The sequence below is a fragment of the Pagrus major genome, chromosome 1, assembly GCF_040436345.1.
Source record: "Pagrus major chromosome 1, Pma_NU_1.0".
NCBI classification, from domain to species: domain Eukaryota; kingdom Metazoa; phylum Chordata; class Actinopteri; order Spariformes; family Sparidae; genus Pagrus; species Pagrus major.
This window is the reverse complement of record NC_133215.1, coordinates 13,820,694-13,835,064: the sequence shown is the minus strand read 5'-3', so window position 1 is coordinate 13,835,064 and position 14,371 is coordinate 13,820,694. Positions and strand designations below refer to the sequence as shown.

At 39.2% G+C, this 14,371-nt stretch overlaps 2 protein-coding genes across 2 annotated transcripts in view; one reads left to right on the top strand and one right to left on the bottom strand.

Annotated features, from left to right (window-relative positions):
• uso1 (USO1 vesicle transport factor) overlaps positions 1-14,371 on the bottom strand; it is a 412,569-nt gene that overhangs the window by 143,804 nt on the left and 254,394 nt on the right. The window lies entirely within an intron of this gene.
• cntln (centlein, centrosomal protein) overlaps positions 3,442-14,371 on the top strand; it is an 87,914-nt gene continuing 76,984 nt past the window's right edge. The window contains exons 1-5 of the mRNA XM_073467368.1: positions 3,442-3,667; positions 3,998-4,076; positions 7,824-7,912; positions 9,453-9,537; positions 13,254-13,388. Coding sequence (XP_073323469.1) covers positions 4,005-4,076; positions 7,824-7,912; positions 9,453-9,537; positions 13,254-13,388 — 381 coding nt within the window. The 5' untranslated portion in view covers positions 3,442-3,667; positions 3,998-4,004. The remainder of the gene's footprint in view (positions 3,668-3,997; positions 4,077-7,823; positions 7,913-9,452; positions 9,538-13,253; positions 13,389-14,371) is intronic.

The window sequence follows — 14,371 nt, the reverse complement described above, 5'->3', positions numbered from 1 at the left end:
ACTCACTTGAAAGAGCTTGAATTTGATGATGAAACAATAAACTGATTTGTAACCTGGTAAAGCTCTTGATGAAAGAAGTAACCAAGTAATGACAGAGGTTGAAGTGAGTGTGTGAGAATGATTCTTTTTTTTTTTTGTAAATGGAGGAAGCACGTCATTGGTGATATGAAAGAGCCTTTTATGTACATAACATGCTCTGAGGTCTGGATTAATCTGTCATTAGTAGGACAGACAACAAACACTTAAAAAAAAAAGGAAACACAGGTTGCTTCAGACATCGGAAAAAGAGCTGCAACAGGCACTGTCAAAACATGGTGGAACATGCCGGTGTAGAACATGTAAGCGTCTGGAAGTGTCTGGGGCCAAATTATACACATTTGATGATGAAAGAGGGGGTAGTTAGAAGAGGATCCCTTTGAGTTCGAGGCTTTCTCAGAGAGAATTGTGTTAATTGGATTTTTTATTGACCATATTTTGCAATATTTTCTGCCTCTTAGTTGATCAGTTTTACATTTCTTATGAGAGAAACTGTACTAAAAATGTTAGCACTGCGTGGTTTTGTCTTTTAACAAATATTCAGGACCCTGTTGCAGACGTATGATGGTTATTTTTCCTCATGAGAAGAGAGAAAGAGAGAAAGGCTTCTTCATAGATACCATGTGTCAGTTTGTACAAGAAGCAGGGGGCAGGCAGATGTTGCGCATTATGTACCAGTCTACTGCCTCTAAAATTGTTCCGCAAATGAGGATCTTAATGAGAGGCAGTGTTCGTGGGTCAAGGAACAGCCTAATCATGCTAAGTCAATTGCATCTCTTCTCTTTGTGTGTGTGTGACTGTGTGTGTGCGTGTAGCACAGTGAGCGGATGAACCAACATTTGTCTGACTGAAGAGGAGTGCCAGTCCTCATATTTCTTCATTTTCCTCTCTCACCCTGTGCTCCAAGTCTGGCTGGACACTTAAGTACATTAACCACACAATATGGAGTTGTCTTGTCTCACCAGCAAAACAGATGTCAAACACACGTCTTTGTTCATTTTCTCTCGCTTTCATCCAGTTCTCAAAGCCCCCGCTATGGATTCAAGGCTCAAAGTGGATCGTGAATAATGTCTTTGACCTTAAAACAGATCATTAAAAACATATAAAACAAGGCAAATATCAGCAGGGGTGAGGTATAAGTGTGTCTATTAAAAGAAAAACAACATTTTAAACATAAACTGCCATCAAAAGATCAATATCAGATCTCAGTGTCATTTCTCTTTACCGTCATTCGCGTGGCTGTTGATCTTTGATATAACAACAGAGATTTATAGCCTTGTAAAACAGCACTCGCAGACACAGGGGAACCCTCATACTATGTAGTGTATGTGTGTGTGTGTGTGCGTGTGTGTGTGTGTCATAGCATAATAGCTACACAAACCCTTTCCCTACTGCTGATGTTGCCATTTTCTATTGCCGTCATTGTAATTTTGATACATTGTGATCTCTCTCATACAGTTTTTTTGGGCATTTTGTTATTCAATCTTTTATTTTTCAGGCTCAGTATGAATAAAATCTGGATATGATAAACTGAACATACTTCTCTTCTTCTTTAAAAGGACGCTATGCTCTTCAAAGCCCATAAGATGGCAAAATTGAACAGAAATGAGATTTTATGACAAACAATAAATCAAAACCTCACTGCACTTATCATCAAACATGTGAGCAGAATGACAAACACTTTTATTATCAGTATATTGATTAGTAATATAAGTGAGTAAGTAAGTGTGCCCTTACAATTAAATAAACTGAATATAACCAACCGTCATTCATTTTTTTATTCACACCTGAGCTTTTCCTTCTGTGACATGTCAAAAGGTCTTCTGCAAAAAAAAAAAAAAAAACCCTACTACAACAGCAAACTGATCCAAATTAATTTGATACTTCATTAATCTGATAGGTTAAGTGGATTAAAGATACTACATTGCTTGTTAACATGGCTGGCCCTTTTTTGGAAAGGTTGCCACTGTTTATAGTTCTGCCCTGTGCATGCTGGGATAGGCCTAAAGGTGATTAGGTGGGTAGAGAAAACAAATTAATCATTGCACATACTCTCCATCCACAGTATTGGATGATTAATAATTCTTTCACATATACGTTAGGCCCATTTATAATTGAGAACCAACAGTTTTGACCCATGGTTTGCTCAGAGTTGGTCTTGGTCAGCTAAAATGTTCATCTGATGAAAGCCCAGCGTGAGGCATGGGCTGATGAAGAAGTCACCACCAGGGCAATTCACCAGACTTTCCAACAATCATGATCTGATGTCAAATCCTCTGCATCCTAGCGAGGATGGATACTGTTCATGGAGATTTATCAGTTAAGTGGTGTTTAATTACATCAAACCCTCCATGTGCACAAATGCGTATGATTTATTTATGCTTTCTGTTGTGATAAACAGGCCCAACAAATATTTTTTGTAAACATTGTTGAAGTAGGCTGCTAATTTCAGACTAACACAAACACAGACCACTAATTAAACCAACTAATCACAGTAAAACATTAGGTTAACTATAAGGTTAATTTTGAAGTCCACACACATTTTGGCCCAAAGTTCCACATTTTATGGGTTGATCTTGTATGCAAGATTGTATTGTACACGCAACATGGTACAATTTTAGTATCACCACAATTGTAACACCTATTTTTCTAAATATACACATACACCTGTGACCTCAACACAATTACATACAGATACTGTATGCCTGTCATCTTAGTCCCTTTAAAAAATCAGCGGGATCTACACTGTTATCTCGGAGATATATTATTATTATATTATTATTATAACTTTATTTCCATGCACTCCTGATTGAATTTTGAAGTCACACAGCATGGGCGTAACCTCCACCCATTCTCTATTCAGGTGAAATTCCCCATGCCCTTCCTTGCTGAATGAAAGACATTGCAGGAGGAGTTGTGCAGGCAGAAATAATGTGAAGTTGTTTTGGCTCACTTGCACTTTAGAAAAAGAGCAGACATGTCCACTGTATTACAAGTAAAATATTTTGCCTGTAGATGACTCTCTCAGAATTATTTAGTGAAAATGAAAAAGTCTAATCATCATACCACCATCATACTCTCACCTATTTTTGTGCCCTTCTGAGATAGGAGGAATAAAACAGGTCGGCTGAAAAGTTTAAAAGTTTGAACAAAAAGCACAAGACTAAATTTAGCTTAGGACCACTTGAAACAACCACAGGGACCTCTTTTGGCACCGGGACCCGCCCTTTGGAAACCTCTGCATTTGGATTTGGGAGCGTTCTGCCGTACGTTAACGACAGCCGTCGTAAAACGACGTGATGACGATGACGCGGAGGGACAGAGACGGAAAACGGCGGTTCGTTTGAAAGCAGGAAAGCGTTCCTGTAGTTATTGACAACGGAGTGATTCATTGTGAAAGTTTGTTTTGGTTTTGTATTAAGAGCAAAAAAAGCTTGATTTAAGTAGTTAGTTAAACTCTGCCGTTGAAGCATGTCGTGACGTTGTCCGGGGCGCTGACTTTACACCGGAAGGCTGTCAACAGCAGACAAGAAACGGGAAATATGAATGTTTGTTGAGTGGCTAACGCTAGCTGCGTTAAAGCCTCAGCTACAGTATTGACGTCCGCCTGATTAGCAAGTTATCGAAGCAGGTAAGGTACGAAATGTGTAAGGTTACACTTCAAGACTTAAACAGCGTCCAGTTAGCTTCATTGTCTCATTCTGTGAGTGTGCAAAGGACATGAAACTAGTTTGTTTAGCTAACGTCAGATGACAGGTAACGCTATGCATCCCTGTCGATATTGCTTTTAAAAAGACCATCTCGTTTCCAACTGAACAGTGTTATCGCCGCTTAAATACGAACAGGGTTACGAGATGATAGCCTGCCATCTGTATAATCTTCTTTATCCACTGCTTCAAGTGTTATTTCTCGCATGAGAGGCTCCGAACTGATGTCAGTTGTAATTTTGCTTCATTTTTAGCCCCAAAATGTCCGACACTCACATCCTGGAGTTGGAGGAGCAAGTAAAGAGTTTATCAGACGAGTTGATGCAATGCCAGGTATGTACTGAATGTGTATTAAAAAGATGTGCACACACTAACCCACTCGTTTAGTAGTAGCCTATCTGCTATCTGAAGAATGGGTAAAACTATGAGAAACACAAATGGTTATATCTTCAAAAGCTAAAATCCTAAATTGCTCGAAAATGATCAAATCAATCACATGACCTAATCATAAGCAGTTCAGTCAACAAATGTTAAAAAGGTTTTGATTAGGTGCTAAGGTGTTTAAGTGTCCCACCATGATTATATCACTTGAGGTGAAATGTAAGAATTTGAGTGTGCATGAAAGCGGCACATACAGCAAGTAGTGTTTGTCTTTTGTCTCCCATTAGTAAAAAACAAAAAACAAACAAACAGAAAAAGCTATTATTTTCATATATTGAAGTTTTTCAGGAGCCTGATGAAACAGTGAGTGAAATACTATGCTGTTGTCTGTGTCAGAAAAAGATTCTTGATTGTGTAACGTCTTGTGCTGAGCGTGTATGCTCTGCTTCACAAACTGGTGATTCCTTTGGTCTGACTACATGTACATCTTGCAGTCTCCAGCCCTTCCTGCTTCAATGTGTGCAAAACTTTTTTTTTTTTTCACTCTTTTCATTTTGATCAGGCAGTAATTACATAATTTATTAAGTGGGTAGTCCAAAGTATTTCTCATGTTCACTGCCATTGTATTTATTTTTGAGCAGATGACTCATCTAATACACATATGCTCATTGTGTAACATCATTAATTCTAAAATGATTTCTAGGGTGATAACAATGCATGCTGGAAAGTACATCAGTCAGCTGTTTCTGTTTCAATTCCTTATAGTTAAACTCAAAAGGGATAAACTCATGATTACAGTTTTGAAGTGTATGACTTCCAGTTGAAACTGAGAAGCATATTTATTTTCAGAATGTTCATAATTATTTAAAGATGAGTTGATATTACTAAGTTGCATAAAGCATATTGTAATTGTGTGGTTATCACTACTGTTCAGCTGCAAAGGTCTAAAAAAAAAGACCATACCACACTTTACTGAATGTTCAGCAAAGACGGTAAACATTGTGCAGCAAATGTCTTCTATGTCCGTCTTCTTCCAGAGTACATTTGAATAAAGTAACCCCCCCTTTTTCTTTTTACCCCAATAAATGCAAACATAGTCCAGAAATTGCTCGTGAGCAGACTTGAGAACCTCTCATCTTCACTTTGTGAGCCAGTGATTGAGGGAGGTTGTCCTTGCATACTCACCACCAGGTGGTGCCTAATAACATGAGTGAACTTAACCCAGCATCTCTCACTTTGCATATCCACAGTACCTTGCTGTACAGGTAGGCAGACAGCTCTGGGATTCAGCAGATGATGTGTTACATTGGAGTTTTTATTAGACTATTGATACCACCTCCTGACGCATGTGGCAGGAACATTTGATGTGGTGGTGCTGTTTGGCTGTTAACTGCATGTGTGCCTGTTGCCTTATTTGTGATGTGTATAGAGTTTTAGTTTGACTTTTAAAGGGAACTTTATAGGTTTTCCTCAGAAAAAGAAGTGTGATACAATCATTTCATAATTTACAGGCAGTAAAAAGTGACACAAATATTTTTATCCCTCAGTTCTTTATTTGAATGTGTATAATTAGGAGGTTTGCTCACCTAACAATCCATGAAAAAAATGCTGTGCATTTTTAAAAGTAAAAGTTTAAAAGTTTCTCTTTAAAAGAGAAAAAATATATATATTTATTTTTGGGGCTTTTATTGCCTTTATCGGATTGTGACAGGTGAAAAGGCAGACAGACCACAGGGGCGAGAGAAGGGTATGACATGCAACAGCTGAAATGGAACTGGTGACGCTTGCGACTGTGTGGCCATGTGGCATGCAATGTAACCATTCACTGACCAGGGCGCTCCCACTGTTCAACACTTAGTCACCTAAAATTCATTACAATTTTTGTAGATCGCTCTAAAGTGTGCTGAAAGTATTCCCAGAGCCTAGAAAACTCCCCAGAACAGTTCATGATTATTAAAGTGCTTTTTATTAAGAGCATTGAGCAGGCTGTTGTTTTGACAAACAAATAAGTCAGATTAGTTTGTATTAATATAGCACCACTTTACAACAAAAGTTATCTCATGTTACTTTCAGTTCTGGATACAATTATTTGATTAATGTACAGAGACCCAACATTCCCTTGGCAACAGTGGCAAGAAAAAATAACATCTTTAGACTGAAACACCCACGTTAAAATGTTTCTTTCAGTTGTATTGTACCACCTTTTAGTTTACCAGTGATACTTTGTTCACATCAAACTGACACTCTCTTCTGCCCTTCATTGAACTGACATGGAGGCCATCCTTGGTGGTCTTGTCTCGAGTAGAACATCAGTGATTCTGTCTATCTAATAGGGACCTTTAGTTGTGCAGTGTACCATTTAAATAGTGCCATTTGAATACCATTGATGTCTTAAGTCTCTGGCAAGATGTACTTCAGGACAGCCATTAACTACAAAGAGTCTCATCTGTCGGCCAGCAAATGTTCCTAGTAGACCCTGCTAATTTTATTAATATGTGGCTGGATTCCAGTGGCTGTCTTTGGTATGTTTAGCCCATGGTGTTTCAGTGGCTAGATTCAAGATGAATAATTCAGCGCTCATCAAACACACATTCAATGCATGTTTAAGTACACATACGGCAGAGGAGTACTCTTGATGAGGGTCCTGACTGAACACTTGTCTGTGGAACGGCTAATGGCAGCCAAAGGCCAGGCAGAGGGAGACCACCTATCTCAAGTCAACCACGCTGCTTAATTTATCATTAGTTGCATTGCAGAGCTGATTTGGTGAGATCTCTATCCCCCTTCGCCCTGCTCCCACTCTGTATACACACACACATACTCTGACACAGAGATGCATACAGAGACAGAGATCTACAGTCCTTCCACTTTATATGTTCAGCTCATGGTCTTATCAAGGTCTGCTTCTGCCATTTTAGTAAATAATTGATTAGACACTTTTGAAAAGGGGGTTAAAATTCATGTACTAATTGGAGACCAGTAGATTCCAGTGGGAGGGATGACTTTTATCTTATGATGATGTGAACATAATTTATCAGATAATTTTATATTAAGTCGATTTGGTATAATTCTGTCTTTTAATGTCAGAAAATGTAGTTTTTAGATGTCCCTCATTAAATGTAATGTAGCTTAAAAATGTTTGAAAAACCAGCGAGACAATTTGAATTGGAAATGTGTCAGGGGCTGGCTGGGTTTTTCCACTTGAAGATGACTGTCTCTGTCATCAGTTTCGAGTTTCTTTGGGGCTAGTTACTTTGGAGCTGTGGTGAAAAACATATCCGGAGCGCAATTGATTAATAAAGAAAATGCAAGCTCGACTGCTGTGTTTTGATTTGGATCCCAGCTCTCCCCAGTCATAAATAGTGCATAATGACAAGTGTCAATGCTTGCTCCCCTTGAGTCGAAGGTCACATCTCAGCGATGAGGATTCCTGCTAAGAGAGGCTCATGATTAGAGAGGGCAGGCCAGATCAAAAACTATTTTGTACAAGATATTTAAATTATTGATCGACTACCCCTTCTGTCGTATGCTAATGTCATTGAGCATCTTATTTAATTTTTTGTTTTTCACTCGGAAAGCTGAGATGTGCTGTGGCTTTCCTCGCAGGCCCTTGCTGCATTTTGAGACAAATTTATCAAAAGCTATTTATCTCAATTAAGACTAACAGCTGTTGACTCGCTGAATCCTTTATTTTCACAGGCAGACAAGGAGTTTGTGTGGTCCCTATGGAAACGCCTGCAAGTGGCAAATCCAGACTTGACCCAGGCTGTCAGTTTGGTGGTTGAGCGGTGAGTAGATTCATCTTTCAAATTGCTACCTGCGAGGCTCAGTAGCTGAAAATTCCTTTATCTCACAAGTGAAGAGAAATATGTGTGAAAGTCGTTCAAGGGGTGTTTAAGGCACCTTGGCCATTCTACTGGGGTTACGACGGAATCTGGTGCAGATGCTGATTTAAGCCTTCTTATCCCCGGTCTAGCAGTTCAACCATGGAAACCTTTTTAATGAAAACACTCTTCCTCTGCCGCACCCATTCTGGACAGTTGAAACACTCCTGCCAAATACTTGTCTTTATCGGATAAATTGTGAGATTGAATATGACCTCTTTTGCAGGGTGGCTAAGCTACACCAAACACAGTGGCATGGGAACTTCCAGAGAAGAACAGAGGTTCAGGTCTCTTCACAGTTGGATAAATTAGATATATACCTCCCTGATTAGGGAAAAGAAGTGACTTTAAAATATCCTTGATACTGGTATCTGTGTAGTTTGAACTACTGTTCCAACTGCCACTGAAATAAACATAAAGCTGTAATCAATACTTAAGTTTTAACTTTTTCATGAAAGGATATCTTAGAATGATATGTTCTCTGTCATGGGTGCATATCAGATACTTTTTGAGGTCTGTCAGTTGTAAGTAGACCCTTAATAGGGGTAAAACACAGTGCAGAAGCATGCAGAGAGTTCCTCGGTACCAATGCCTCTCATTCCTTCTCCACACCCTCTTCAGTTCCTTTATAGCCCCGTAGGAAACCCATCAAAGTATGTTGGTCCACTGAGACCGGTGGGAGAACATGCACCCAGAGAGTGTATGTGTATTGTATCACCTGATGCGCAGGAGGATATTGACATGGTAATTGTGTCGACTCCAGTCAAGCGCTGGTGCCCACTGGGAACTGCCATTCACCCCTCCCCTCCCCTTCCTGTGTGGATCTTGTAGAGTGATTGGTTGGTTGCTCAGGACATGGTGAACACAGCCCAATATACAAGGAGATGTAGCTGGGGCCAGTCTGCGTTCCAGCTCCTCCAGGGACACCAGATACTCATTTTAGTGTCTATCAGGGGAGAGGGCTGATCAGAAGAGGCAAAGAGACGAGAGAAAAGGCCTCGGAGATGGGAGGTGGAGAAGGAGCAAGTGATGAGTGGAGGGAATGGGTGGCCCCTGGTGGCTTAAAGCAGTTGAAACAAACAGGTCCCCAATTGATGCCTTGTTTTTGACTCCCTAAAAGTTCATTATGATAAAAGAGGTGCCAGAAGGCTAGAGAGAAAAGTTTAGTGTAGCAGCAGCAGAGTACAGCAGCTCTTCTTTTATAACTACTTTTTAATCACATTGATAATTCCTTTCTAAAAGTGTAGTTTTCAACAAATGATATAAAACTATAATAACTACTATACATCCACTGTGTGTCAAAGTTGTAAACCAGCTACAATAAATGAACATTAATTGTCGACAAAATGGGTCCTCATGATATCTGTTGATCTATGAGGATATACTTTTCAAACTGAGACGAGTATGGACATGTGCCTATTTGTTTTCTTTTCTGTTGTTACAGAGAGAAGCACAAAGCTGAGATAAAGGACAGAAAAGTTTTGGAGATCCTCCAGTCCAAAGACTACACGATACAGGAGCTGGAACAGGTACAGTACAGTTTGGTCAAACAGGCATTAACTCTGTATTTAGTGTCTGTTAGATCTCAGACACATTAACCCCCAGAACACCACAGCCTGCGAGGAGGTTTAAGGGCATGTTTTCTTTTTTAATAATCGCCAAAATTACACTATTTATCATAGCCAGAAAATGTAAAAATAGAAATAATTGATTTCCAATTTTCAGACAATCTTTAAATAAATCATGTGCGATAAATGCATCTGTGAGGAAAATAACCCAAACTTTAAAAAAAAAAATACTATGCTTAAAATACTATCATCAAAATCACTTTCACTCATCACTGTCTCATCGAAAACTTTGCAAAAAATGTTTGCACTAATCACATCCTGTAATAAACTTTGAATTCTACGCTTAATTCAACCAGGTCTGAATCATTTTCTTTAAAAAGGCAAAAGGATATTTCAGAAAACCAAGTAGAAACCTATAATCAGATTATATTCGTAAACTAAAGCTGCTTCTTTACAAAAAGGAACACTGCGTTTGACATTCCTTTATAGACTTGACATATTTACAAATGTACAAGTCTTCTGCTGTTTGGCCAATAAACAGCTCCAATGGAGAAACTGAATGTTAATGCCTTCCTCAACACCATGGCTAAAGGTCCAAACAGACAGCATTTCTCATTAATTTCTCCCAAACACATTCTCTAAACTATATCTCCAGACTAAAGCTTGCTTACATGACATTTTGATTACAAGTATTTCTTTTATATCCTTGCTGAATCAGTTTTATTTATTCTTTTTCTTTTAAATCTTGCATTACCCTTTTGATACTTAACAGAATACATCCATATATTACTAAAATGAATAACCAACAGAGTGTAGACCTGTGTGTTTTCTAACTTAACGCCTCTAGCTCTTTTCTCTCTCTTACCTGCCTTCTTTTACACAGCCCCTCGAATAATATTTCTTGATGATATGATGGCTGATGATAATGACATCACTAATGTAATTTACTCCAAATCATCATCTCTTCACTGAAGCATCTGTCAGTCTCCTTCATTAGCGTCCCTCATCCAGAATCGTGTTCATTCCTAATGAGACTGGCTGTAATGGAGTCATCAGCTTGCCAGTGTTTTTTTACATTATACCCTCCTCAGCCATCTTAACTCTGATCCAGTCGATACAGTCGTTATAGCCTTAAAGCATTGGAGCACAGGATATGTGGCTACGTCAAACTTTATTTTAAAGTAATATTTGGGCCTTCAGTTTGAGGGCAGCGCAGTCTGCCAACATCGTGCACTTTTTACTCAGGTTTCACACAAATGCAAATGAAGTACAGAGTGATTCTGTAAGTTGAAAGTGCTGTCACACATGTAAAGATGGGTCTTGATTAATTAAATATAGTAAAAAGCTGTAATATATCAGAATTTGCATAAAAATAATGACTGACCAACTTAGACGCAGTTCTCTTCTACTTTATTTGTACGGCACTCTGGAGAGGACAGCAGCGACAGTCCTACAAAAGCTAAGAAAACAGGCTGCTATATTATATGAGAGAATAAATGCACTATAGAACATAATTCTAAGATAAGAATCCAACAGGTTTTAAGCGACTATAGCAATAATATACAGGGCCTGAAAGAAAAAATTGTGGCCTTTATATTTTGTCTCTGTAAGAAAGGCCTGCTGTAGCATATTATGCATGAGAAAAATTATTTTATTTTACTGTAAATGCCCCTTAAAAATGAAACACTATGTACCTATTTTTACATTGATGTCTGACCTTTTCTTTTCTGGGCTTTGGTGAACTGAAAATTTCATTGATCTGCAATAATATAACTGTTATTTGTAGCTTAAGCTAACCGCTGGCAGGCGGATAACTCTGCATAGTTACATAATAGTCCCCCGGTCTGTCAAACATTTAGGTTTAACACTCTCCAGCTAAAGGCCACAGTGCACTCACACTGCAAATAGGTAAGTCACAGGGTTACCAGATTAAAGCTGGCTATTTTATTGAGTGATTAATGATATAATTATGCATTAATCATAATCCCAATTAGTTTCAAGGTACTTGTAAAAGTGTAAACTTATTTATGTTTAATCAGCTGATGAGATGAATTTCAAATTGCCTTGCTCAGAACAGCCTCCACAATGTTAATTAATTCTCCAATGTTCATGCCTCTCTTTTCTGTGCGTTTAGAAAGTGTCTTTTCCTCTTTAAACTGTCTGTAATGAAACTTGCAGGCTATTTGAGAATCTCATTAAGAGTGCTGAGCTCTTTGCTGTGTCATCTGGCCCTCTGACAGTCATCATCTCATCCACAGTCTTGAGCCATACATACCCAAATAGTGATTAATTGGTTTTCCTTTTTCCTTTTTTTTTATAGGGATGTGATGGTCCACTGAGTCCACACAGGATCTTACGTTCCTTTTAATATCTCCACTCTCCAACTTTGATAGTGTTTTTTTCCTCCCCATTCTTGTTTTTTTTTTTTAATTCCACCTCTTTCACTGTATTTTCCCTTTCCCTTGCTACTCCTTCCATTTTTGTAACATAATTAGCTTTCATTTTTGAACTGCACTGGGAATTTTCAAATGCTAATCTTTCTGTCCTAGACCTCTTAACTTTGCGGAACCCCCCTTTTTTTCTCTTCTATCAATTGAGCACTACTGGGGTTCAAATTGTTCTTGCCTACCTCATTATCAACGTTTGAATTTATTTTCTGCTCTCCACTATAAATCTCTATTAAAGCCCCTCTGTTCTTAGCACGGCGAGCTAGGAGTAGCGAGGAACGCTAAATCCACTATCTGGATATATCTGAGTGATTTTTCCCTCAACATGGCAATTAATTGCATCCCAGAGCACAGTGTTATTTGAGAGGAGGGTGTAGCCACAGAAGGCTGTGGATTACCAGCCAATGCCAAACCCCAGCTGATGCAGTGTTGAGAGGCCAGCCTCCTCCTACTAAGGCCACAAAGGCTGCCAAAAAACATGAAGGGAACATATACCAGCATCAAAATTGGGTGGTCATTAAAATCATTGCACCATTTCTGCTGTAAATTGATCCTCACGGAGCTCTATGATATTTTGTGACTCACTTTAGATTTTAAACGAGTAATGAGTGTCTGTGGTTGCCTTCTGTTCAGAGCTTTAACAGTTAGTGGATTAACCGATATGTCAGTTGACAGAAAATTAATTGGCAACTGTTTTGATAATCGTTCAGTGGCTTTAAGTAATGGTTCCTGGTTCTTCAATGTGAGAATTTACTGCTTTTCTTTGTCTTAATATTAGTTTAAGGTAAATTAATGTTTATATTATTAATGTCATAAACAAGACATTTATAAGTGTGGGCATTTTTCATTGTTGGTGTCTCATAGATCTAATAATGAATTGAGAAAATTAAACAATAAACAGTGAAATAATCAGTAATGAAAACAAAACGTTACATGCCTGTCTTTTGTTGCAACTCCCTAAAGGGTAAAAATAACAGATTTTTCATTATATTCATTTTATTTAGCACTTTATTCAATGTTTACAGATGTACTAATCAGGTTTTAATGCCTACTAAATTTAAACTTGTTGGCTTTATGTAATTCAGACCCTGGAGAGGACACAATAAAGACCCTATTTCCGCTTTGCGTTTTCCAAAACTTAAATGCATAATGTGACCATTGTATCTCTTTTTCTCCCTTTCTTTCTGTGTCACTTTCTGTCTTTCCTCCTGTCCTCGCTGCCTGCCACAGAGGGTTACAGGGCAGCAGCAGGAGATCAACAACTTGCTCCAGAGGAGGACAACAGTGGACGATGACAGTGCCTTATTGAAGAAGGAGCTAACAGCGCTTCATGAACAACTGGTCAATAAGAGTCAGGAACTTAAGGTTGGTGGAACAAATTTTCTGTGGCAGTCCAGGCCTCAGAGTCAAAAAGTCTGTTTTTTTCTGTGTGGCACTGAACACGACAGGTCCCCTGTGGCTGTAGCCACGGGCGTTTGAATCATGTAGAAGAAGAAGAGGATTGTTCAGCGCTCTTGAACACAATCTCTGTGTCTTTGTGCCTTCTCCTCAAGCTTTTCACCCTCGTTCTGTCTCACCCTTTCTTGCTTTTAGCTTTCTTTCTTGCTACTGATAACAGAATACTTAACAGCTGAAAAGTGTGTGTGTGTGTGTGTGTGTGTGTGTGTGTGTGTGTGTGTGTGTGTGTGTGTGTGTGTGTGTGTGTGTGTGTGTGTGAGAGAGAGAAAGAGATGGAGAGATGGAGAGAAAGGAAAGCAGGTTGTTAACTTGCAGATAAATACTTAATGACTGCTTCAGTGGGGGAAAGTGAAAAGTGTGCATGTGATGGTGTGGCTTCTCCCTAATTATCCTTAGATGGGACCCAGCTATGATTAATTGATAAAGGAATGGTCCTTACACAGTCTTGGTGAGGTCTCATGGCGAGAAATTGTGGGGGACAGCATCAAAGGAGACCTAGGTTGAGTCTAATGGGTCTTGCAGCAAGCACCATTCTCATTAGGAGCCTGTCATTAAAGCCGACAGACTGGCCCCTGTACCTGCATGAGCCCAGCTCTTGCGGCACGGCTCGGCTCACACCAGCCAACATCTGGCTGCATGGGCCCAGTCATTCAGCACAGGTGACCTTGGCCAATCAGCGGCCCATGCAGGGGGCTCCCGCAGCAAAGCCGGTCCACTGTTTACATATTCATCTCAGCCTCAACCCCATGGGTTGCTTCTCTTTTTGTATTTCTCAAGCTTTCCTTTTTTTCATTTTCTCAGTTTGAATCCCTACTTTTTCTATTCCTCTCCTTCCGTCGCCATTGTTTATTTGGCCCTCACGACCCCCCACTCTCCTCCTTACACACACA